Source organism: Thunnus albacares, chromosome 23 (assembly GCF_914725855.1).
Source record: "Thunnus albacares chromosome 23, fThuAlb1.1, whole genome shotgun sequence".
NCBI classification, from domain to species: Eukaryota; Metazoa; Chordata; class Actinopteri; order Scombriformes; family Scombridae; genus Thunnus; species Thunnus albacares.
The window spans coordinates 2,812,586-2,840,000 of NC_058128.1; the positions used below are offsets into that span (position 1 = coordinate 2,812,586).

The 27,415-nt window shown below is 37.9% G+C and overlaps 1 protein-coding gene across 2 annotated transcripts in view; it reads left to right on the top strand.

Moving 5' to 3' along the window:
• The first annotated feature begins 5,500 nt into the window (after positions 1-5,500).
• LOC122975554 (leucine-rich repeat-containing G-protein coupled receptor 5-like) overlaps positions 5,501-27,415 on the top strand; it is a 48,681-nt gene continuing 26,766 nt past the window's right edge. Inside the window, exons 1-4 of one of the 2 annotated variants that reach the window (XM_044344059.1) lie at positions 5,501-6,565; positions 18,575-18,646; positions 21,874-21,945; positions 24,906-24,977. In XM_044344059.1, coding sequence (XP_044199994.1) covers positions 6,222-6,565; positions 18,575-18,646; positions 21,874-21,945; positions 24,906-24,977 — 560 coding nt within the window. In that variant the 5' untranslated portion in view covers positions 5,501-6,221. Of the gene's footprint in view, positions 6,566-14,060; positions 14,240-18,574; positions 18,647-21,873; positions 21,946-24,905; positions 24,978-27,415 lie in introns of those variants that run through there. The other variant, XM_044344060.1, reaches the window with a different exon arrangement.

Consider the following 27,415-nt stretch of genomic DNA (forward strand, 5'->3'; position numbering starts at 1 on the left):
AGAGTTCTGATTAAAATGAGAATTACAACCAAAAAAAAAACAAAAAAACATGTAAATCCGCCAAAAAACACAATGAAAAAATAAAAGTCTCATAATCGGAAGTGGTCCTCCGAACCTGCAGCAGAGTGAGAGCTCTGCGCTGTTCGCTGCTCTCTGCTGCATCACATGATGACAGTCTGCTGCCTGTCAGCCTCAGAGCTGCTGGGGGTTTCTGCTGTTGGCACATCAAACAGACTGGAAACAGGCTCAGAAACTCATCATAACTCACTCTGGGATGCAACTTTTATTAAATATACAAAACTGGCTAAAAATGTCGATCAACTTTAATTTATTTTTCCTGGTTTTTACGTCTTTGATTCAACATTTGTTGTGATTTAAATAAAGCGGAACACAAACTTCGCAGAAAATACAAACATAAAGAGCTGTAAGTCCCTCATATTTTGGACAAATATTATGCATATTTCTTCAGAATAAGTCCTCAGAGGATTATTTTTTGTTTGTTTGTTTTATTGGATAGAAAACAGGAGACAGGAGGTCAGAGGTCATGACCCTGAGTTGAGCTAATAACGTCAGACGCAGCGTAACCAAAACACAGGGTCATGATTTTTAGATTATATTTCCCCAAATGCAACAAAAAAGACTCTTAAGTGTTTTTAAATATTTGGTTTTATTTGTTAAATCTCATTTACAAGAGTAAAATGTTGGTGTGGAGATACTTTAATCCTTTATTTCTTTTCTTTTTATTGGCCTCAAAGTTGTCAAATTAGAATTTGGTGAGTCGTTAAATACTGAAATCAGCCTATTAAATGTGTAAAGTTTTAATTGAGGAATATGAACCACACAAACGTTGTTTTTTTGTTGTTGGATCTCCTCATAACAAGACAGAAGACAAGACAAAACGAATGCAAGTTACTGAAATTCAGTTCAATTCTTGTTTATTTGTATTAAATTCCAGGCCAAATCAGATCAATTAAAAATAAGAACACTTATTAACATTACCTACTGTGCAAAAGAAATGTATTTTGATGCGTTGCTCCGACTTCTAATCCTGATCAAATGTGTTATTTTCTTCCCTTCCTTGTTTTGTTTTGTTGGTTTGTGTGTGGCCTGGGGGAGGGGGCGATGATGAAATGTATGAACTTCACTGCTTATAACATCTACAGTTTGATGAAATGGAAAATAATAATAAAAAATATATATTGCAAAGAAATATGTGCCATGTAAGAACAAGATCGACTTAAAAAGATTTTAACTCAGGACGCCTGATAATTCAGGCATCACCTAACAGCTGTAATTTCAGTTTATGTTTTGCCTTTAAAGGTGCATAAAACTGTATTTTGTAATGAATCAAAACACACAGTGAATGAATGTAGTTTTACCAAGAAGCCCCTCAGTGTTTTCTGTCTCTGGCTGCAGTTCAGCTGATCAGCCACTAGAGGTCAGAGTCTGAATGGAAATGAAACATCAGAAACATCAGAAACATTAAATCTATTGAACAATGATCCAACATTAGTATGACGTCATGTGTTCTGTCCTTTATTTCTCAACTGTGAAACATTTTATGAATTTTATATGTAAAAGTGTTGCTGAAGGATAGTTTTATTTTACTTTATTCTATAATTTCTTTAAGCAGCGTTTCCAGGAGTTCACTTTATTTTACCTTATTTCACTTATTGGATAATCTGCTCAGTATCAGGCAGTGGTGGAAAGTACAGTTTTGAGGTACTTGTACTTTACTTGAGTATTTCCATGTGATGCTACTTTCTACATTTCAGAGGGAAATATTGTACTTTCTACTCCACTACATTTATTTGACAGCTTTAGTTACTTTTCAGATGAAGAATTGACACAATGGATAATATAACAAGCTTTTAAAATACAACACATTGTTAAAGATGAAACCAGTGGTTTCCAACCTTTTTGTCTTTTGACGTCTTACAAAAAGCAGTGTGTAGTCGGGGTCACATTTCACATGTCTATGAGTTGTTAACAGCTCCACCAAATAGTGATTTTTCCCTCTAAACTTCTCACATGCTTTCATTTCAATAAATGTTCAAATGATCCAATATTTCAGCAAAAATCAAAGATTAGAGAAAAAGTCCAAAAACTGAAAACAGATTTGTGTATCAGAACTTTGTTTTTTCTTCTTTCCTCTCCCATTAATCATCTCACGACCCCTCAGATTTATCTGCTGACCCTTTGGAGGGGCCCAACCCCTAGGTTGGGAACCACTGGACTAAACTAGCTAACTGTATATAAAGTAGTGTAAACTAGCTCCACCTCCAGCAGCTACAACAGTAACATGCTGCTCTAACACTGATGCTTCACTATTAATAATCTAATGATGTCATATATAATAATATATCAGTCAGAGGGACCAAACCACTACTTTTACTGCAATACTTTAACTACATCAAGCTCACAATACTTATGTACTTTTACTGCAATACTTTAACTACATCAAGCTCACAATACTTATGTACTTTTACTGCAATACTTTAACTACATCAAGCTCACAATACTTATGTACTTTTACTGCAATACTTTAACTACATCAAGCTCATAATACTTATGTACTTTTACTGCAATACTTTAACTACATCAAGCTCATAATACTTATGTACTTTTACTGCAATACTTTAACTACATCAAGCTCATAATACTTATGTACTTTTACTGTAGTTTTACTTGTAATAGAGTATTTTTATTTTGCTGTATTGGTACTTTTACTTCTTCCAGTGTTCAGTATCAGGTTTAGTTTGGAGATTTAAGGGGTTTTCATGGAGGGTCCTTAAAGAGCTTCCAGGCATCCTTGAAAGGTTTCGGGAGGTTTTTAAAGAGATGTTCCAGATGTTCCTTAGTACATGTTCTGTCTGTCTTTCTTATTTTATTTTATTGTATTTTTATCAAAACAAAAACTGTATTTATGTTGGATCAGTTTTAATGTTTTTTGTGTCATTACATTAAATCAAATTATAAAAACGGACTTCTACTGAAAGACAAAGACACATCACTTCATCTTAAACAGATTGCTTCATACTGTCAACTGTTGCATCATTACTTTTGTTGTGTGTGTGAGTGATAAGCATCTTCATATCTACCACCGTAGAATATAGAGAGCTGATCATTAAACACAGCCTCGTATGAAGAACTGTTTGAAGATTACGACTTCATTTTAAGGTCAAGGTTAGCTTGTGGTGTTAGCTTGTCGGTGAACGCATCGTTTCAGCGAGGGTCCTCACAACTACAGAAAGACTGCGTGTGTGTACGGCGTGATTCAGAATATCTTATAAGGTCACTGTGTAACGACAAATTGTTTCTAAACATTAACAAAAGATCAAGTCACTACAACTTTATGTGATTAGTTAATGCTTAATAATTAATTTACTGAACAAACATAAAAGTGGATGATCACAAAGGAACATTTATAGCAGGATGTAGTCACAAGATTATTTGCTTGTTTCCACATCCAGCAGTTACGGAGCAACATTATCATTCATGTGGAGTCATGTTTCTGTCCACCTGGTGAATGTAAGTCCAATATTCACTCTCTTTTAACTCTGTTTTTACTCTCTAAGAGCTCCGGAGGGAAATATGTGGCTCTGTAGCTGCTAAACGCTCCAGTATGTTCACCAGCTAGTCTAAGTTAAGTTAAGTTTATTTTATTTGACATGGACGTCACAATAGCATTGGAACTGCAACATACAATTATGCACAAAAACCAGATGCGCTATATTTAGTGTTTGTAACGAAATGCTAATTTACAACACCTGTCCACAGGAGGCTTTTTTTTTTTAAAAAAAGTTAAAATAGAAAAAAGAAAAAAAAAAGGATAAGAGAGGAGGATAAAAATACATCAACAAACACTCACACAAAAGTACAGGTGTGTCTATACAGGAGTTTTAGGTGTGAGAACTTCTCTTTTAGCCATGATTTAATACCTCTATTGAAAACATTAAACTTGTATTACATTTACAATAACTAACTGTGTCTGTTTGTGCTGAGCAGGTAGTGTACAGCTGGTTTTTAGAGCTTTTTTTCTGAAAACGACACTATGAGAGCGCTGAGAGTGAACCAGAACAGTAAAGTTGCAGCCGGACAGATAAACAATGAGCTGAAATTCACTATAAAGCTCCGTAAAGCCGAGAGGAGCTGCAGAGTCACTGATAGGTTCGTCACTACGAGCAACACATTACACACTGACGTCACTTAGTTAATTTAAAAAATATCGATTATAGCGACTTTAAACCTGCAGTGTGGAACATTTGTCTCCCCCTGCTGGCACCCCCTGGTGACACGACGCAGTTAGTGCACACCGAGGACAGTCGACAGTCACAAACTGATCATTGCTGGTCGACGTAAAACGCATCACTACCGGTGTGACAATGCAGGAGAGTCGCCATAAAACACCAGATTAAAAACTCTGGTGGTGAAAGGCTTAACCCACATTGTGTGAACTCGTTTAGTAGGAGCTTGAATATAAGAGACGTTCTTTATGTGTAAAAGTCCCGCACTCCACCTTTCAGTAAAAGTTTGAGTCTCAGTGTTTTCGGCAGGTGTTTTCAGAGAAAAAGCTGTAAAAAGCCACTGTACACTACCTGCTCAGCACCAAACAGACACAGTTAGCTGTAGACTAGCTGGTGAACATAGTGGAGCATTTAGCAGCTAAAGAGCCAGATATTTCCCTCAGGAGTTGGTAGAGAGCAAAAACAGAGCTAAAGGAGACAAGGAGACACTAACAGCCCGCCAACAGGATAATCATGTCTGCTGCTGTTTATCTGCAGTACCGACTTTAAAGCTGGTGATGTGGCCTCTTGTTTTTCTGCCCCCTAGTGGTCAGAACTACTTAAAGCAACTGTAAAGCTGAAGTGCAGCACTTTTGTCTCCCCCTTCTGGCAGTGACAGTAATTACAAAAACACTGTTGACATGTGCTTAAGTCATAGACTCCTTCGCTGCTGTTACGGCTGTAAAACGGTGGATCAATTGTCTTAAGCATCACACAACGAAATGACTTATTTCATTATCAATATTTGATCCATTTGGTCTGATAACATTTGGAAAGGCTAGAAGATTTAATTAATTTATCCCCATTCAAGTTTGTAGAGAGCTAACCGGAAGTTAGCCGCTTAGCCAGCAGAAGTCTTTAGTGCGCACGTTCACTTCATAGAGCGTGCTCAGTATGCATTCATCCAGCCAGCGCGGGAATGTCAAACCAGACGCCAGATTAAAAACTCCATATACTGTGAAATACAAAGAGATTTATCTGGCGGTGAAAGGCTTAATCAGCGTTGTGTGGACAGTCATTTATATGTATATTAGTAGTAATAGTATAATATAGCATTTTTCAAAACACAGTTACAAAGTGCTATACAATAAAACAGATTAAAACGACATAAAACACTAACATAAATCTACAGCCTACACTTAAAAAAACATTTAAGATGTGTTTTGAAAAGTAAAGTTTGAGGCGCATGAGAAATTCATGTTGTCTAAATCATACGTGTCTGTGAATTTATCACGTGATAACATATAGAAAGTCTTATTTTAACGTGAAATATGTGAAAGTCACACGTGCAAACATCATGTTAGTGAGTTAAACTGTATTTATTCATTAATTCTAAACAGAATCAAGAAATCTTTTGCGCAACATAAGATCACAACAAAAAATTTAGGAAATCTGAAATATACGTGAATTGAAATGATAAATAAACGTGATTAAATGTGTTTCACATTTGCAAAAATAAAATATACTCTTTTGTAATTTAACTGATCATCTTATGCATTAATTTCGTGTTTATTTACTTGTGCTATTATTGATTCGTTCAGTATTTCACTTGTTTATTTTTGCAGTTTTGTGCTGTTTATGTGCTGTTAGTCTAGTTATTCCCACACAGACAGAGTCAGACAGTCAGACAGTGACAGAGGATATAAAACGGGGTTTACACACGGTTGTAGTAGTGAGTGGAGGGACTCACACATACACACACACACACACTTTCACACACACTCCGGCTCTGCAGCTCCACGCGTGCAGCCTGGAAAGCGACCAAACTGCAGATTCCAACAACCTGGATGTTTTTATTTTTACTTTTTTAATAGTATTTTATTCCACTTTGACTCTACTTCAGGGGAAGTTCATCTAAACCAGTCCGGCATCAAAAGCTGCAACTTTGTGTTTGGTGTTTTTATTATTTCTCAGTTAGGTATATCAGCGGAGGACATGCCGGGATTTGTGACTTTGTTGGCCGCTTTTGCAGTCCTCTCGGTCGGGTTAAGAAGCTCAGTGGCAGGGGCGGAGATGCAAAACTCCGTGGCCGTGAAGGAGAGCTCCGTGACCGGGGTGAAGAGCTCCGCCGTGCCCGCGGTGGAGAGGGCAGCAGCCGGGATGAACAGCTCCGCTGCGGCCAGGGTGGAGACCTCCGGGGACGGAGACAGAGGAGCGGGGCGTACCGGGTGCCCTGGCCGCTGTCGGTGCGAGGTGGACGGGCTGCTGCACCGGGTGGACTGCTCGGATCAGGGGCTCCGGGAGATACCGAGCAACCTGAGCGTCTTCACATCATACCTGTAAGTCAACACCGAGGGTTTATGTTTCTCTTTTATTTATTTATTTATTTATTTATTTATTACTAACCTGTTGCTCTTAATCTGCGCGTGATAAATGAACAGCGACCCAGTTAGTGTGTGTGTGGGCGTGCGTGCGTGTTTGTGCGTGGATGTTATGCGGCCGTGAGAAACGGAGCACCTGTCCCACACCGCCTCTGTTTACTTCTCTGGCGCACGCGTACGTCATGTACTGTTGATCACATGGTAGTTAAGGTGGTCTAAATGAGATTAGTTCACACTCACTGCTACAACATTTACAGACAACCAGTGAAAGTAAAGAGAGAGGTTCTGAGATGTTTTAAGGGTTCTCCAAGAGCTCTGCAGGTTTCTTTTGAGGTCCTTAAAGGTGCAATATGTAAGAATTATGTATGTAATTTCAGTTTAAAACATTCAAAAATCAACTAAAATTATCAACAGAATGTGAAGAAATAACAGTTTTGTTGTTGTGTCAGAGACGTCTATGTATTGTGTTTCAGAGATGTCTGAAGTTAGCATGCTAACCGGCTAGCCCCAGCCCGTCCTGTCTTGTAATACCACTTTTACCTCAAGAGGCGATAGTGAGTCACTGTAGCGTCCAGTCTGCCCTCAGCCCAACATGAGAAGAAGAAGAAATAGCACTTCCTCTTCTAGGTTAGATTTATTCAAGCAAGCGTTAGCTCAATGTTAGCACTGAATTGATAATGCTATCAAGCTTAATCAATTCCTAGTTACTTAGTTTGCTAGCTAACAGAGCACTGATAATGCACTTTTGATTTGGCGCTAACGTAGCGTAGCATAACATAACAGACACCTCAACTTTCTGGTGATATGCTGCCCCTAGTTGGTCTGGAGTGTTGAGTATGAATTCAACAGTTCTCACATATTGCACCTTTAATGAGGTTCCAGTGGTTCTTGAGGCGGGTTCAGGCGTAATTGGGGAGTTTCCATAAGCCTCAGAGAAGCTTTAGGGTTTTTGAGAAGATTTGTAGGAATTTTATTGGTTCTTAAAAATGTTCCACAGATCCTTGAGTAGGTTCCAGACATTCACAAGGAGGTTCCTCGGCACGTGAAGACTAGGAGTTTTCTAGAAGTTCCAGTGGTTCTTGAGGCAGGCATAATTAGAGTGTTTCCACAAGTGTCAAATTTTAGGGTTTCTGAAAAGGTTCAGTGGTCCTTAAAGAGGTTTTATTGGTTCTTAAAAATGTTCCACAGATCCTTGAGTAAGTTCCAGATGTTCACAAGGGGGTTCTTTGGCACTTGAGACTAGGAGCTTTCTAGAAGTTTCAGTTGTTAGTTCTTGTGGAGGTTTCAGAAGCCTCCTTGGGTTTTTGAATGTAGGATGTTTCAGGAGGTATTCTAGGACGTTCTAGTGGTTCTTCAGGAAGTTTTTCCTGAGGAAGTAAATGAGTACAGGGTTTCTAAAGGTGGTTTCAGTAACTTGATGAGGTTCCAATAGCTCTATAGGAGCTTCTGGTGGTTCTTGATGAAGTTGTCTTTGCAGTACCAGAGGTTCGTGAGGAAGTCTCACTATGTTTTTTTTTGTTTTGTTTTGTTTTTTGAGGAGCTTGAAGAGGTTCTAGTTGTTCATGAAGAGGTTACAAGGTTCCTTTCGCGGAACTTTTGAAAAGTTCTTCAGGTTATTGAGTTGGTTCCAGGGTTCTTGAGGAGGCTTAAGAGGCATTGTAAGAGTTTCAAGGGTTTTTAAGGAGGTACATAGAGGTACTCTGAGGCTCCATAAGTTTCAGTTTTTTTGGGAGGGATTTTTTAAAAATGTTCCACAGATCCTTGAGTAGGTTCCAGATGTTCACAAGGAGTTTCTTTGGTACTTGAAGACTAGGAGCTTTCTAGAAGTTCCAGTGGTTCTTGAGGCAGGCATAATTGGGGAGTGAGTTTGAAGAAGTTGCAGTGGTTGTATTGAAAATGCGCCTGGGGTTCTTGAGGAAGTTTCACAAGCTTCTATTAAAGAGGTCCCAAAAATCTGCCAGAAAGTATTCTTTGGAGTTCTAGTGGGTTTCTGAGGAGGTTAATGGATATAAGGGATCTAAATGTGGTTTCAGAAGCTTGAGGAGGTTCTAATAGATCCTGAGGAGCTTGTAGTGGTTTTACGGATGTTTTTCCTGAGGATACAAGGTACTTTGAAGAGGGTTCACAGATCCTTGAGGATGTTGAAGATGTTCACAGAGGTTGCACTACAACTGCGCTTGATTCGTCAAAGTTTTCAAATGTTACTGAAAAGATTTCAGAAGATCTACAGGAGCATTATTGACAAGGTCTCACAGGTACTCGGGTGGTTTTCTGGAGCTTGAGGAGGTTCTTGTGGTTCTTAAGGTTTCTTTTCCCAGAGCTTTTGAAAAATTACAGAGGTAATTGAAGATGTCCCAGGATGTTCCAGGGGTTCTGGAAGAAGTTTAGGATGTCCTTAAAGAGATTTCAGGGGTTCTAGATACTTTAAGTGATTCCTGAAGATTTGAGGTTCCAGAGGTTATTGAAAAGGTCCCAGGTGTTACATGAGCTCTTGAGGATTTCAGTGTCATTGTGAAGGTTTCGTGGATATCGTCCCAGGAGTACTTCAATGAGTTTGGGGAACTTAATGAGATTTCAGGTGTTCTCGAGGAGGTTCACTTGGTACGTGAAGAGTAACCAGGAGCTTTTAAAATGGTCTATGGGCCATTTAGGAGGTTTCAGGAGCATGTGTATTTGTTTGACCTTTGTCACTGTGAAGGTTTTAGGGTTTTTTTTTAAGAGGTCACAGACACAATGGCTTGGGTTGCAGGAGCTTGACGTGTTCTTGGTTTTTGAGGAAGTTATTTCTTGAGGAGCTTCAGGTGCTCTGAAGAAGTGTCCGAGGATCCTTGAGGAGATTTCTTGAGGAAGTTCGCTTTGTATGTGAAGCGATTCAGGTCTCGGCCAGATTACATTTTCACATTAAATACAGTTTTTTTTTGTGAATCTCATTAAAAATTCAGGGTTTCTCTTATAAGTTACTTTTATTCAGTTTCAGCAGCAGTAAGTAATCCTTACCCTCACACAACCCTTCATAAAAATGATCCAAACAATTTCCAAAGGTATCAGGAATCAATATTGTGAGAGCAAAAGTTGGATTGATACATCCCTAAAAATGATCGATTATACTTTCATCATCTGTGTTTATATTATTAGATTTCTGTGAGCTACAGCCCTCAACAGATGGGGCTGCTGAATAGTCCATAAACTGATAATATGCTGTGGAAAAATCACCACCAGAAATGTAAAGTAAGTGATTTGTATTTGTACAGCAACATGAAAAAACGCTGATATGGTCCTTTAACAACAGTATCACTGAAGTTTCAGTGTTTCTATTTGAGTAGAACACTGTGTAAACCTCTGCTAAAGTGAGACGCTGAAATGAGTTAAAATCCATTTCACTTCACAGCAGGTGACCTGCCTCAATACAAGACATGTTTCAGCTCTGGCAAAACCATTACGTCACTGTAGTGTGTGTGTGTGTGTGTGTGTGTGTGTGTGTGTGTGTGTGTGTGTGTGTGTGTGTGTGTGTGTGTGTGTGTGGAGGGAAAACCTGCCTGTCTTGGCTGTGGTCTAAAAGCAGCACAATGTCCAGGATTTAAGTTTCACTCTCATTAAAGAAAACCTTCTTCTATTCAGAAAAACTCTGTGTGTGTGTGTGTGTGTGTGTGTGTGTGTGTGTGTGTGTTTCTCAATGAAAGCACTTTCCTTACAGTTTGTCTAAGACAGGCAGATGGACACACACACACACACACACACACACACACACACACACACACACACACACACACACACCGACAGTCGATCAAAGGTTCTTTGTGTCTTTATTAAAGCTCCAATTGGGAATCGAATCCAACAAAACATCAAGGAGTTTCTGTGTGTTTAAATCCTCAGACTGGTTTTGGGAGAACTGGTAGCGATTTCCCACCAGTGTCTACTGCTCAGTTTTTAATGTTGTGTTCAGGTGGTCCTTGTCAACTCGTTAACTCAAGAGATAATCATGTGACCAGGTGGTATTTGCCAGGTGTTGGTGTTCAGGGGCCTGTACCGTGAAGCGAGACTAGTGGGTTAGCCAGTTATCTTTGGGCTTAACTCAGATTTTCCAGTATCATGAAACTGGCTCACTTTTAAACCACAGTGGTAACTCATGCTGAACAGTAGGGCTGCAACTAACGATTACTTTCATTATTGATTAATCTGATTATTTTCTCAATTTAACAATTAGTTGTTTGGTCCATAAAATGTCAGAAAATGGTGAAAAGGTCAGTCCACAACCCAAAGATATTTAGTTTACTGTCATAGAGGACTAAAGAAACAGAAAATATTCACATTTAAGAAGCTTTTTTAAAGGGATCGATTAATCGACTAATCGTTGCAGCTCTACTGAAGAGTTAAAGATCAACAGTCGATCAGATCACTGGAAAAACAGAGTCATAGTTTCTACATGATCACGACAAAAGTCACAAGTGACAAATAATAAAGAGCAAGAGATGTTTGTACAGGTCAGTGGAATCACTTTGTTGTAACTTTTACCACGGGATCCCCTACCAGCCGAACTGGCCGTGCTGATTGTTTGTTTAGTAAAGCGGATAACAATCAATCACAGTAAGCTCTCTGAACGGATCAGGACTTCCCTAATTTGTTCTGTAATGTCCTGAAAACTTTTAATTACTTTCTCTAAAAATGAAACCGTGACCGCTCTCAGACAGACAGACAGAGATCAGGGAGAGTCAGTTTACAATCTGCTTCTGTCTGTCTGTCTATTTGACCGCCGTCACTCTGAATACTGCCATCTGTCAGCGTGTGTGTGTGTGTGTGTGTGTGTGGACACTAGCTGCATGCCTAAGCAGAGCTGTCTGAAGCCTGAATGGGCCTGTAAGTCTCTATTCTACCTCTGACTGACAGCAGGAGCACAGGAATGCATTTAGCCTCGCTGTGATGAATGAACTAATGTACATATGAAGGATTTTTTGGAATCCGCCCCTTTTGGCAGCCATGTTGGACATCCTGAAGCTTGTGAACAGCTGAACCGACCATTTCAACCATTTCATCCGAAGCCTCAGTGTATCAATTAGAGTTATTGTCTGTTATTGTCCGCCTGACCTCTCTCACGACCTCTCTCAGAGGAAGACAGGTAGTCCATTTACCTGTCCAGGATGTTTAGATGTTTGGACCGCCGGGTGTCTAAGTGTGAGAAACTGTTTGGCTTCGTCAAGGTTCAGTTGAGCTCAGCTGTCGTCGAGCGGTGCTTTCGGACGCCACGGTTCAGCACACTCACACTCGCAGGCGGGTAAATAGACTACCTGTCTTCCTGTGAGGGTTATGAGAGACGTCAGGCGGACAATAGTGATGTCGTAGAGCTGTAGAATATGTCTGTTAGTCGAGGTGTGAATCTTCACCAACCAGCCGTTTTATTTGTAAAACACTTTTCAAGAAACCAGAAGACACTTTTAAAAAAAAATGGAGCTAAAAAACTAATACAATGCAAAGACATAAACCAAATATTACAGCTTTCATTTCAAATTATTACTTTTTTCTTAAAAAAAAATTTCTTAAAAAAATTAAACTTTTTTCATCATAACATCGAAACTTTTTTCTTATAACATCTTTTTTTATTAATTAATTAATTTCTTGTATTTATTCATTTATTTTGTTTTGTATTTATTTAATAATTTTGTATTTAATTTCCCTTTTTTCTCACTTTTATTATGCTGCATACATCTTTTTCTCTTTTTCAACAATTATTTTCTTGATATAATGATATTACAACTATTTTGATTAATAATTTTGAGTAAAATTTTAAGAAAAAAAGTGGATATTTTCTTATTTATTTAGTTTTCTTTGACTGTAAACGGAATATCTTTGGCTAAACAAAGATACAACAAAACATTTGAGGACGTGACCTTGGACTTTGGGAAACAGTCATCAACATTTTGCACCGTTTTCTGACACTTTATGGACCAATCGACTGATTAATTGAGAAAAGAATTGACAGATTAATGAAAATAATAAGTTGCAGCCCTAAATGATATCAACATAATAAAGTTGTGGTCCCCTGTACCGTCTCTATCTGCTGCTGCAGCCATTTATCAGTTCCTAAAAGATCTTCACAGTATCAGGATGCAATTAGAGACTGTTTGTTTCTTCCCTCACATAGAAACACATACAGATCTGTACAGAGCTGTTGTTTATCCTGTAGTATCTGTTTCTTTGGAAGGAGACAGCACAGACTGACAGGACGGATCAGGGAATAAACCCCCCGTTTTCGTTTGCCCCAGGGGGCCCCCGCCCCCGAAAGAATGAAAGAAAGACAGAAAGAAAGAGTGAAAGAGGACAAAAACAGAGAGAGGCCTCGCTGTCACACTACGCCTCCAAACTACACAGCTCTCTTTTCTTTCTTTCTTCAGAGTTTGTCTTTCTGCGGGCTCCGGCCATTTGAATAATCGTCTGATATCCATCAGTTTGAGCCCGAGGAGACGGAAAAAAGACAACACACACACACACACAAAGCTTCATCCAACTCATTACCAAGAGGAAAAAAAACACACTACATGGCTAATGTATTCGTCAGGTCTTTCATCTCTGTCCTTCGTATTCTTCCTACATGCCTCTTTTTCTCCTCAGTCCACATTAAAAAAAAAAAACCAGTTCAAGGACTTGAACTTGTACAATAACAAGGTTCCTTATTGTGGATCTTTAACTGAAACTGTGACACACATGATCCCGGAATAAAAGGCTCTGGATGATCAGTCGATACTGTGACTAATGCAGAAAAAGTCAAATAATAAAGAGGTGTAATGGCTTAAAATCAATGTAAACGCCTCTTGAAATAAATTTGTTGTCTTGTGATCATTGAACAAATTCAACAGCAAAAAAAAAAAAAAATTAGTTTTCCATTGAATAAAAACTTTCCCCTCATAACATCAAAACTTTTTTCTTCTCAACTTTTTTTCTCATATTAAACCTTTTTTCTCAGAACTACATGTTGTAAACTTCAAATTCTCACTTTACAACATTTTTCTTGAAATATTTTGACTTTTTTTTAATGTCAATGACACTAATATTGTGCTAAAAATATCCATAGAAACTTCTTAACCGTCTGCTCATATGCTCGTTATGTTTCAAACGTAGACAACATGGACTGTATTCTTCAAAAAATTGGCAACGCAGAGATGCAAAGAAGGGATTTACCAAGTACATGGAGAAGTGAGACAGTCTGAAGAGGTGATGATGACACTGAAAAACAGAAACCCTGATGAGCACAGTTGATGATTTACCAGATTAAACGCAGCCCTCTCAAAATAGAAGCTTTTGTTAGAAAACAGAGAAAGTCAGGACAGAATTATCTGAGCATCACGTAAATATAAGATTGCTATGACTGTTCATACAACATGAGCTCATATGCTGTCATATGTTTTTGCCACCACAGTAATCAGTGCTGGATATTTTCCTTATTGTAAGTACAACAATTGCCACCACCACCATCATCATTCTCCTCCTCATCATCAGTGTTTTGTATATGTGTCTGAAGTCAGCTACCGCAGACTCAAGACCTGTTTGGGATTGTCTCATACACTGCGTGGGAGATGCTTCCCATAGAAAAGCTTAAGAAAGTGGCTACACGTCACCCTTTATTTGAGATAAACTATAAAGGTGAGATTTATGCTTTTGTCAGAAGTGTTTTCTAACATCATGTTTCAGTTTTATGAGAGAGAAGACTTCAAAGATGAGGACTAGCTGGTTGGTCTGGTATATGTCACTGCTCATTAACTTCTCCGCCTTCGATAAAGAGCAGTTCACAGCTGCTTTCCTAAACTGTTCAATGGGTAGCATCTATGGGGGCTAAAAGGGTAAAAAAAAAAAAAGCAAATACAAATTAGCTGTGCTTTGCTACCTGTGATTTAACATCAGCTAACTGGGCGCAAAACTGTGTTAAGCCATCTGACCGGCTAACAGAAACTAACTTAACGTTAGCAGAGCAATCCAACATAACATCACAGAGTGCAAAGCTATGCTAAGCTGCCCGTAATTCAACTTTAGCTAACAGGGCTCAAAGCTAACATAATAGTCAACAATTCAACATCAGCTAAAAGGACACAAAGCTATGCTAAACTATCTGTGATTCAACTTTAGCTAACAGGGCTCAACGCTAATGTAATATTCAATGATTCAACATTAGCTAAAAGGACACAAAGCTACGCTAAACTATCTGTGATTCAACTTTAGCTAACAGGGTAAGAGGTGGAAATAACATTAGCGTATATGCTGTCTGTGATTCAACAGCAGCTAACAATTCAAGCGGTTAGCAGGGCTATTAGCAGGTTCTCATGTTCAGAACATAAATTCAAAAATTAGCACTGAAATATAGTTGTTTTAGAGTCGTTTCTGTGATACGCAGAAGGAAGTGATTACATATGACTCTTTGTTGGTAGTAGCTTTTTTAAAATCACATTATTTCCTTTTGTTTGCAATTTTTCACACTTCCCGCAATTATACTGCAAAAAGAGCACATAAAACATTGCACATTGTATTGTAATTGTAATCTTTGAAAAAAAACTGCTGCAAAATCACGAATTTTTGGCCGCAATAATCACAAAAAAACAAAAAAACTCCACAAACTCCTGAAGGGACTGAATTAATACTTAAACCCTTTCTACTGTCTGTTAACTTGGTAGTAAGACTCCATCAAAGTAATTTACTGTTTTTCAAACTCTCTCAAACACTGTGTTTGACTTGTTTAAACAGGCAATTTCTGTAAATACATTTTATTTTTTGTGGTAAATGTTTATGTAAAGATATGCGTCCACATGTAGCGGACATTACAGAGCCCTCAGTCTGGGTAATGAACAACTCACTGTCTGAACACACACTCACACACACACACATATATAAATATATGTGTATATATTTGAGTGTGTGTGTTTGTGTGTGTGTGTTAGCTAATGAATGAAGTCTGCTTTTAAACACAGTAATACAAACCAGAGTGTGTGTGTGTGTGTGTTAAGCAGTAAAAGCCAATCAGCCGTAACACTGTTAGTCTGGTCAAAGTAAAGGAACATTCTGCTAAAATAAGTCCAAACAAACCGTCTGTGTGTGTGTGTGTGTGTGTGTCTGGACCACCTGTCGGCAATGTTGTAAAGCTACACACACACACACAAAAACACACACACACACACACACATTAACAGGCTTTATGGAGTGTTGAGAAAGTTCCTTAACAACAGGTATATTCAACCTGCAGACACACCCTCAGTGTTTGTGTGTTTCAGACAGAGACAGACTGTCTCTGCCTCCATTCAGACCTGAGCCCTCCTGAGTGGAGAGACGCTACCTGCCGATAGTTATCAGACACACAGAGAGAGCAGGAAATAGACGGGCTCAGATAAGGAAAGAAAAGAAAGAAGGAAGAATGTCATGGCTGCACACAAACACAATATATAAATCCATTCATTCATTAATTTATTCATCGGTTAAACAGGTAATCAATGGACATGTTTTGAATCTTATGCACCTGGAACTTCTTGGATTGGTCTTTTAAATTATTTCTTAATGTGAAGTTACATCTAATACAGTGTTGTTGTTTTTGTATCATATTATGTGAATGATGTGATATTGATGTTAATTATCATGCAAGCTGAAGATAAAGTTCCACTCTCTGCTACTTTCTAATGTCAACAAAAGGTGGAAAATAAAGTTGTTTTGATTTTTTCTTTTTGATTTTTTTGATAACAAATGTTGTACCTGCAACCTCTCAGCCAATCAGAAACACTGATGTCACCTTGTTTTGACTCTTTTTAAAGTACAAACTGACGTCGGTTCAGCCTCGTCGGCGGCCTCTAGAGACCGAAACGTTTATTACACCTCACAAAAAACATACAACACTGTACGAAAGATTTTTTTTTTGCTATTTTTAGAGGCTTACTGGTAGATCAGATTAGATTGTTGACTCATGTTGATTCATGTAGCGTCGCTGTGATGTTAGGTTTGCTTTTGTGAACGCCGTGTTGACGTTACACCGTTATTCCTTCACTTTCCAGGAACAAGAGAACAAGTTTCCTCCACACATGACACACAGTACAAGACAAATTAAAGGAAAAACCTTGAAACATAACGAATGCAAACGTTCCCATGGAGGACACACAGGCTCCACTGAGTGGTTTAATTAGTGTGTAAATGAAGTGAATCATTGCTATATGGTGGTTTTCCAACTAAAAAAAAAAAACGATCTGAAGACAGACGGAGGTCATAGCAGGCTAGATTTCAGTAGCCTCGCTAGCTTGTCTTGTTCTGCTGTGAAAGATGGAAAACAGTGGAGAATAAAACACAAGTTTCATTAGTTCCTAATTCTTTCATCTCTGTTTAGTTTTGACAAATTATGATTGAAATGAGAGAATGAGAGAAACAAATTAAACACGTGTGGCGGCCAAACTTCCTCCAAAATATGACAGATTGATGATGAATTTTCATGCAAACCTTGAAATGTAGTTTATCAGGATCCTTTCAGTATTAAATGTCTTTTACTGTGACGGTATCACTGATCTATTAACAGAATTTATTACAAAACAAACTGATCAGAATCTACACAGAGAGAATAACGTCTTCATAAAGGCAGTGATGCGCCTCACGTCTGGGGTCTTAAAAGGTCGTAGTGGTCGGTTTAGAGTCTGTTTGAGGTGATGTTAGAGCTCGGTGGAGATCATGGAGCGACATCATAGTAGTGGAGGGAAGTCTGGTTTTATTCATTCATTCATTCATTCATTCATTCATTCATTCATTGCTGTTCTTGTTTTCTGTCTCTTTCCAGTAACTTCCACTCCTGTCTTGTTTCTCACTCAGGTGTGTGTTGACTCGTTCCTTTCAGCGGCTCTTTGAAGGAGGCATGAAGTAGCGTATGTGTGTGTGTGTGTGTGTGTGTGTGAGTGGACACTATGTTTTCATATGTTTAGTGTGTGTGTGTGTGTGTGTGTGTGTGTGTGTGTGTGTGTTGAATGGTCTCTGTGTCTGAACATACCAGACTCTCTCTGGCCGTTTTATGAACTTTGTCTCGTTAATAATTAATGAGTCATTAGTAGAGAGTTTATATTTATAATTGACTGTTTACTCAGTGGCTGAAAGTACATTTACTCACTAACTGTAATGATGTACAATGTTGAGGTACTTATACTTTGAGTATTTCCTTTTTATGCTACTTTTTACTTCACTACATTTATTTCACATCTACTTTTCAGATCAATATTTTATATTTAAAATGATCGGTTTAAAATATGGTTTGTTATAGATTAAACCACTGAACAGTATAAAATACTGCTTAGGTTCATATATATATATATATATATATATATATATATATACACACACATATATATATATATATATATATGATGTACTTTTACTTGTAATGGAGTATTTTTCATCGTGGTTTTGGTACTTTTACTGAAATAAAAGATCTCAGTGTTTCTTCCATTAAGATGTTTTTATTTCATTTCTTTTTCCTGTTTTGTTTTTATTGCTTTATTGAAATATTTATTAAAATGTTTTTGTTATTGTACATTTTCATTTGCACTTTATAAACCTGGTGTTGAAACCTGCTATATGAATAAAAATTACTTTTACTCTTATATACTTTATTTACGTCATACTGAAGTGAAATCATGTTTGAGTATATACATGTGTCTTAAATGCAGCTTTTAGTTTTTATTCTCTCTTATAAGCTTCTGATTTAAATGTTTTTATTTAACTATTTCTATTGTTGTGTCTTTTTTTAAATCTATTTCATTTGTTTTAATACATTTTAAGCTTTTTTATTTACTTTATTTCTCATTTGCATTAGTCTCAAATAGTAGACTGCTCCAGCCTGTCAGTCATCTATCGGTGCTTTACAAATAAAGTTTGATTAATTGATTGATTAATTGATTGATTGATTGATTGAGGTCTCGAGGTAGAGAGACATTAAGGACCACTTCTCTCTCTCTCTCTCTCTGTCTGCAGTGATCTCAGTATGAATAATCTGACTGTGTTATCCAGCGGAGCTCTGTCCAACCTGCACTTCCTGGAGGAGCTGTGAGTCACACACACACACACACACACACACACACACACACACACACACACACACACACACACACACAGATGTGTCATCAGTAAGGAATCTTACACAAGTTTAATGTGTTAAATTGTTGATGTGACGTCAGTACCTCGATACCTTTCCAGAAACCTTAGTGTGAATCAAAGCCATCGACCGACATTTATTTACTGAAACCTGCATTAACATTAGTTTTCATCAGAAACAAGTAGTGAACACAACTCATATCATCAGTTTTTAAGTTGATATGTTGAACTTGTTAGCAAATTATTTCCACATCCAGCAGTTACGGAGCAACATTATCATTCATTTGGAGTCGTGTTTCTGTCCACCTGGTGAATATACGTCCAATATTCACTCTCTTTTAGCTCTGTTTTTACTCTCTACCAACTCCTGAGGGAAATATCTGGCTCTTTCGCTGCTAAATGCTCCACTATGTTCACCAGCTAGTCTACAGCTAACTGTGTCTGTTTGGTGCTGAGCAGGTAGTGTACAGTGGCTTTTTACAGCTTTTTCTCTGAAAACGACGCTATGAGAGACGCTGAGAGTGAACCAGAACAGTAAAGTTGCAGCCGGACAGATAAATAATGAGCTGAAACTCACTATAAAGCTCCGTAAAGCCGAGAGGAGCTGCAGAGTCACTGATAGGTTCATCACTACTGGCCGACACATCACACACTGACAGCTCAGACTGTGGTGTTATAAAAGAATATTGATTACAGCTGCTTTAAGTACTAAACTGTTTATTCAGATTGCTTTGTTAAGATAGCAGCTAGTAAAAATACACAGTTTCATCATCAACTGAGCTCCTCGAGAGGGACCAAAACCTCAGAAAGTGGAGAAAGGCAGCTGGGTAGAGACGACCTCAGACAGCTCCTCCGATGCCGCGCTGATAGAAATGTCAGAGGAAGAACGCTGGTGCCTTGAAAGTTGTCGTGCTGAGACACAATAAATCTTGCCAGCTTTGCTGCTTTTCTTTATCCGATGTGATAGTAAACAGAATATCTTTGGGTTTGGGACTGTTGGTTTGTCCTGATGAGCGCGGTCGTTGCATCGTGAGCCCTGAAACGACATATATTTACGTTCTAGTGACAATGCAAATATATGTTGGTGGATGGATCCAAAACTATTAAACCTTAACTCAAGAGATCGCTGTTCACTTCCTGTTTCCAACATGTTTTGAAACCATGACCACCCTAACCTTTATGAAGTAGTAAACCATGATCTTTTTGTCATTATCCGGAGCCTGAACCTAACCAAACCCTAACCATTACATCGCCGCATCATAAAACCTGTTTATTCTTCAACAGTGATGTGTAACAGCTCCGAAAAATGGCGACCGAGGGCCAAAGTCTGCAAGGGTCCAGACGGCGGATATTTGGATGTTGTATCAGTGCGTCTGGATGATCGATGCTCTCGATATGAGTCTGTTTGTATCATCAGAAATGAACTCTGGTCAGCGATGGAAAGACTGAGACGGATATGTAATCCCATCTGTCCTCACCTACCAGAAGTGTATGAACAATTTCATGAAACCAAACTAAGCTGAAGGACGTAATTAAAATAAAAAAAAACACACAGTGAGGAGACAGAAAGGTGGAGAGACGAGCTGAGTCTGAACACAGCTGACCTCACGGAGACCCGAACACGACTCTGGCTGCTGCTGCTGTTGTGCTCGGCTGCCAGCTATGTGTGTTTATACGTGTGTCTGCGTGTGTGTGATATTTGCCACTGCGGCGTGAGAAACGTCACTACGGCGATAGGACACCGCAAAGATGCATGCTGGGTACATGCGGACTGGCTGAACTCTCTGTGGCCTTTAGAAAAACACACAGAAGCTGCAGGAATCATTACAGCTGAATGTTTTCTGCTGGTTTTAAACTTACTGAGAATCTCACGTTTATGTCTCAACATGACGGAAATATTGATAACTAATCAGAAAATCCTGTTATGTGCAGTATTATATATCCTAATGTATTTATATTCATTATTTTATTTGTCATTTTAAGTGTTTTTTGTCATCGTATTATATTTTACGTTGTATTATTTTGTGTCACACTTAATAAAAAGAAAACAGCACTTTTCCTAAATCTGTATACACCTGACGGACAAAGTAAAACAGACAAAACATGTTATTCTTTTCATTTTTTTTTACTTCTATGATAATATTTGTTGTTAACAGTAATAAAAATAAGAAAATCAATCCCTGATGATCAGTTTTAATGCTAATTTATCAAGTTTAGCTTCTACACTCGATGCTCCACTTAGCTCAGTTTTGGGGGACGCAGGATTTAATCAACAACTGTACTTAAGTACAATTTTGGCATACTTGTATTTTACTTGAGTAATTCCATTTTATTCTACTTTATACTTCCACTCCACTACATTTCAGAGGGAAATATTGTACTTTTTACTCCTCTATCAGTATATTTAGATTCAAATACGTTGCATCTGTTATGATGTTGGATGTTAAATTTCCTAAACTTTAGGTTGAACGGATGTAACAATGCTGCCTGCAAGTCAAAACCCAGGGCTTCAACCTGCCCTAAACGCTTCATTTGCAAAGTTACCTCTACTTCCTCCTCGTGATGACGTCAGATCGTTGACACATGCCCACAAATGGCCGTCTGTGCATTAGTCTCTGTTGCTAAGGTTGTTGCTAAGGTGGTTGCTAAGGTGTTTCCATGTGTTGTCCGCTCTCATATTTCAGATCTGATTCAGGCTCCAACATGTACGGATGTATTTGAGAAGTTGACATTTGGAGTAAAGAAGGAGAAAAAGAAGTGAAATCCTGCTACTATAGTTTGTTTACGTAGCCTCCGGAGCCGGAGGAAGCTTCCTGAAGCTGACCAATCAGAACAGAGTGGGCTCATCAGGAGGCGGGGCCTTAAAGAGACAGGAGCTAAAACGGCCTGTTTCAGACAGAGGCTGAACTGAGGGGCTGCATAAAGGACCAGTAGAAGATAAATAAAGAGTTTTTAACTGGAAATCATGAAAAGATATTCCAGTAGAGCCCCAGAATATAAATATAGAGGCTGGAAATGTGCAGAAGGCAGTTTTGTCTCAGAACATTTCTTCTGCACACATCCGAAGTCCCACAGTTATTTTTGTTAAAAGGTGGATTTTGGCAGGAAATCCCATTAAATATACCAACATACTCAACCCTGACACACTTACACTCTCATTCTGTCTCTTTCTGTCTCAGGCGTTTGGCGGGAAACGATCTGTCATTCATCCCCAGAGGAGCGTTCACCGGCCTCTACAACCTTAAAGTGCTGTAAGTCCACACACACACACACACACACACACACACACACAGACTGTAATGATGTGTTGTGTGTTTACTGGTGTTAATCATTCACAGCGACACTTTGAGAATTTCATCTGTATGTTTTTGTTTAAGTTTAGTCAAAACTTTCTGCAGTTTGGAATAAAACTTCTTGGTTACATTTGACATGTTTACGAATGTCCGCTGACTCGATTTTATGAGTCACTTATCTTGGTCAGTTTCTGTTATTCTGTTAATTATTATTAATGTTTATTATTATCCTGTTATTGTCTTATTAATCTCTAATACTACTGTTACTACAGCTGCTACTACTACAGTTACTACTCCACCTTTTTATACTGCAAATTCTACAAAATACCACAAAAACTACAACTACTACTGTAATTGTTACAACTAACACAACTACTACTGTAATTGTTACAACTAACACAACTACTACTGTAATTGTTACAACTAACACATCTACTACTGTAATTGTTACTATTAACACAACTACTACTGTAATTGTTACTATTAACACAACTACTACTGTAATTGTTACAACTAACACATCTACTACTGTAATTGTTACTATTAACACATCTACTACTGTAATTGTTACTACTAACACAACTACTACTGCTGCTACAAGTACATTTACCTCTACGAATATTTATACTCAGTCTGCTGTTACTGTTGTTGCTGTGACGTATTTTATTTACTTTTGACTTTGACATATTGACTTTTTTTAAAAAAAAACTTATTTTAATTAACACTTTTAATTATGATCTGTGTGAGATTTTTGAAACAGATACTAATATCAATATTTGAAGTTTTAAACAATCTGATGATGCACTGAATGAATTTAAGGATCCCTTCAGTTTGTTAAAGAACTGTAACACATCGGAACATTTTACAGTGTAGAAATAAACTTTTCAGTTCTCTCTGGTGGACAAATTAAATAATGATGACTCAGTTTCTAAATTATCTCAAACTTATCTTTGACATGACATACAACCTCATACACATATCAGCCAATATGAGCTTATCACAGTTATATACAAGCTCAGCTTGTTTATTGGTTTGAGTTTCACTTGTAAAAATCTTTGGTGATTACAGCCTGCAAGCAACTACAATGTAAAAACACTCCATTACAAGTAAAAGTCCTGGATGGAAAATCCTTTTATAGTTAAAGTACATAAGTATTATGAGCTTGATGTAGTTAAAGTATTGCAGTAAAAGTACATAAGTATTATGAGCTTGATGTAGTTAAAGTATTGCAGTAAAAGTACATAAGTATTATGAGCTTGATGTAGTTAAAGTATTGCAGTAAAAGTAGTGGTTTGGTCCCTCTGACTGATATATTATTATATATGACATCATTAGATTATTAATAGTGAAGCATCAGTGTTAGAGCAGCATGTTACTGTTGTAGCTGCTGGAGGTGGAGCTAGTTTACACTACTTTATATACAGTTAGCTAGTTTAGTCCAGTGGTTCCCAACCTAGGGGTCGGGCCCCTCCAAAGGGTCAGCAGATAAATCTGAGGGGTGGTGAGATGATTAATGGGAGAGGAAAGAAGAAAAAACAAAGTTCTGATACACAAATCTGTTTTCAGTTTTTGGACTTTTTCTCTAATCTTTGATTTTTGCTGAAATATTGGATCATTTGAACATTTATTGAAATGAAAGCATGTGAGAAGTTTAGAGGGAAAAATCACTATTTGGTGGAGCTGTTAACAACTCATAGACATGTGAAATGTGACCCCGACTACACACTGCTTTTTGTAAGACGTCAAAAGCCAAAAAGGTTGGAAACCACTGGTTTCATCTTTAACAATGTGTTGTATTTTAAAAGCTTGTTATATTATCCATTGTGTCAAATCTTCATCTGAAAAGTAACTAAAGCTGTCAAATAAATGTAGTGGAGTAGAAAGTACAATATTTCCCTCTGAAATGTAGAAAGTAGCATCACATGGAAATACTCAAGTAAAGTACAAGTACCTCAAAATTGTACTTAAGTACTTGAGTAAATGTACTTAGTTACTTTCCACCAGTGGCCAACAGATACTGAATTTTTGAGACTGACACTGATATTTATATTTGGGAGTTTTATAAACATAAACATTATAATGTTTATAATGTATAAACATGGGAACAGAGACGTGTATGACATACACCAGGACGAGAAATCTTGACTATGAAATCTGGGAAGAAATGAACAAAAGATATGTGGACAGATTTAACAAGAAATTCTAAACATGTGGTGGTTAAGTCATCAGTATGTTGTTTGTTTCATAACATTTTTTTTTACGATTGGTTACCTGCAGGGATCAATACTGAGTCCACATGTTTAAAACTCTTCACACAGTCGACACAACAGCAACAATTACGGAGCAAACTGTGACACATTTGCATAGTTTTCAACAGAAAAAGCATTCAGTGACCACAGCTTTTAAACGTCCTCAATACTTTTCAAACAAAAACAAGCTACAAAACTCTGTGTATCTGCAGCACATTTTACACATAAAACTCTTCAGTTAATATAAAAAAAAGTCTAACATTTATTCATACAGAGAGCAGTTTGCCTAATCGTAACCACACTGATCTATATTCAACCACAAAACAAGACGTGCTCTCAGAAATAAAGCCGTTAAGTACGTTCTATAGAGACAAATCTGACTGTATTTACACAATATACACATTTCTACACTATCAACCATTAAAAAAAAACTACATAAACACAATAAAACAGTGATGTAACTTCACAGACACCTGCTGTTAGTGTTTTTATCTAACAGAGTTGTTGTGTTTGTGTCTGCTGGAAGGATTTTGCTTTTGTGTGTAAAATTAAAGTGTGATTTGAAGATGTGGACTCAGTATTGATCCGTGCAGGTAACCAATCATAAACAAAAAAAAAAAACTGTAACAGTCACTATTAATGTTTTTTTTTTTTGTCATGTGTTTCCAGGATGCTTCAGAACAACCAGCTGAGATCAGTTCCTGCTGAAGCCTTCAACAACCTGCACAACCTGCAGTCACTGTGAGACACACACACACACACACAAACACACACACACACACACACACACACACACACACACACACACACACAATCATCCTTCTGTCTCGTTTTACAGTCTGGTTGAAAGGAATCTTCAGTCACAGACCAGTATATTAATGTATGTAGTCCAGACAGTCTGATAACACACAGCAATTATACTGAAACCGTGTGTGTGTGTGTGTGTGTGTGTGTGTGTGTGTGTGTGTGTGTGTGTGTGTGTGTGTGTGTGTGTAGATAAGGGTATAAGAATGGAGTCGTCTGAGTCTTTCTCTTTGTCCAAGGTCACTCTCTCTCTCTCTCTCTCTCTCTCTCTCATTTATCTGATGGACCATTATGTGAAGTCCCATCCTTCACTTCTCAGTGTAAATGAACAGAGGAGGTATTGTTACAGACAGACAGACAGACAGTCAGTCAGTCAGACAGACAGACAGACAGACAGTCAGACTCAAATCTCAGCAATGAACTGATCTACTAACAAGTATTGTGGGTGTATCAAAGCCTGATATATCTTATTCCTCTGATGTAGTCCAGAAACTATTAAAATCACGTCAGTGAGTCACACCGCTGCACTGAGTGACATGTTCCTTCATCATGAAGAGTTTGGTCACGTTAGTTTGTTTAGGAACGGCTCCAGAGACTAATAACAGCATCACGTTTTCAGTCTCTGGAGAGTAGTTCTGTGTAAGGCAGACGCTACTGAGCATGTGCAGAAACAAGCTTCACTATCTACATATCACAACTTCTTGACTTTGTACTGAAGTTCTTGGAGAAATTTATAGTGTTGTACAAATCTAAAAAAAAAAAACAATGACTAGCAAAGATTCATGGGAGCTGTAGTTTTTTTTCGTTGTTTAACTTCTGAAAGGCCGATGACAGAAACGCTGAATGAGAGAATGTGTTGAGTTACAGGAGCCAGACAGGAAGTTACGTCATGACTCCGTCCCTCGCCTCCTAAAACCCCACACCTCCGGTTTGTTATGCAGGCTAAAACCCAAACTGAGATAACCCTGATGATGTCACCATGACATCATCAGGGTTATTTTTGTAAGCTGGGAAAGCTCCTCAAAAACCCCAAAAGACGTTACGCAACTGTTTTTCACAAACCATAGAGGAGTGCTGCTCTGTGTGATGAGCAGTAACTTCATGTGTAAAATCTGTAGTTATTTTGAAGTGCAACTTTAAAAAAAACACATCGATGTAAAAAATATAATATCTACACACTCACATACACACTTACAGTAAAGCTACATATAGTAGAATCTATGGATCTCATGTTTTCCCTTCTTGTGACCACAGAGGAAGATTTTTATGATCTCCACCACAACGTTAAAGACTTATCACGGTTTCTACAGTTTGCATTAATATTGCTGAAGACACAGAACTGTTCTCTTGTCATCATAAAATTCGTGTTTTGTAGTCTCGTAAAAATAACAAGTCATTAAAATGATTTAATCACCTTAGTGCGGCTGTTTACTTAAGTGCTGTGGTACTGACTGACACTCACAGCAAATAAGTCTGCGCTCATTAAAATAGCTTTGTTGTTCCTAAGAGCTTGTTGGCTGGTGGAGAGGTGCTCGAGCAGCCTGCCGATCATTCCTCTGAGCTGCTCAAACTCTTGACCTCTGATGTTCCTCTCACACGGCTTCAAAGGGAAGTGAAGCCTGCAGATACGTGGCTCCACTGAAACACATTCACTCTAATAAAAAAAAAAGAGTTCCAGTAATGAACCGAGGCTGCCAGAAAGTGCAAAATGAATCTAAACTTCTTCACAAAATGTTTGATTGCTACCAGTAATTCTAGATTATGTCTAATTATCTTCAGGTCTGTTTCAAACCAGTTCTCTTTTTAAAAATGAATTAGGTTTTGTGTTCTTAAATCCAGGCCTCTCAAAAGACGGTGTCAAGTGCGCATTGGCCAAAAACAACAGTCCCATTTCTTAAAGAGGCTTCCAGGATGCAAAAGATTTAATGTGTAAAAAGTGAATATTTTGGTCAAAAGACCATAAATGTTTGTGTAGCACTTGAGTAAGTAATTTCTGGGCCAGAAAAAGAGAGAAAACAAAATATTTGATAGATTTTATATGGAAACACGCTTGTTTTTAGTTTTTTTGGGTGTTTGTTAATGGCCATTTTCAATTTGTGCATTAAAAAAAGTAGGAAAAAAGCTGAATTATCACAGAAATCATGGAAAAGCTAAAAAAAATAGATGGAAATGATGGAAAGAGGATGATGGAAACAGCCTCTAAAGACCAAATATACATCGTCGACTTAAGATAAAGCATCCAAATAGACTGAAAGGAAAAAAAACATGTATTTCTGTAAAAATCACAAACGTCTTTACATCCTCTTAATTCTTTTATAAACATGCACTGATTCACTTTGCTATTTTGCCAGAATTTTGCTCAAAACTTTCACAGT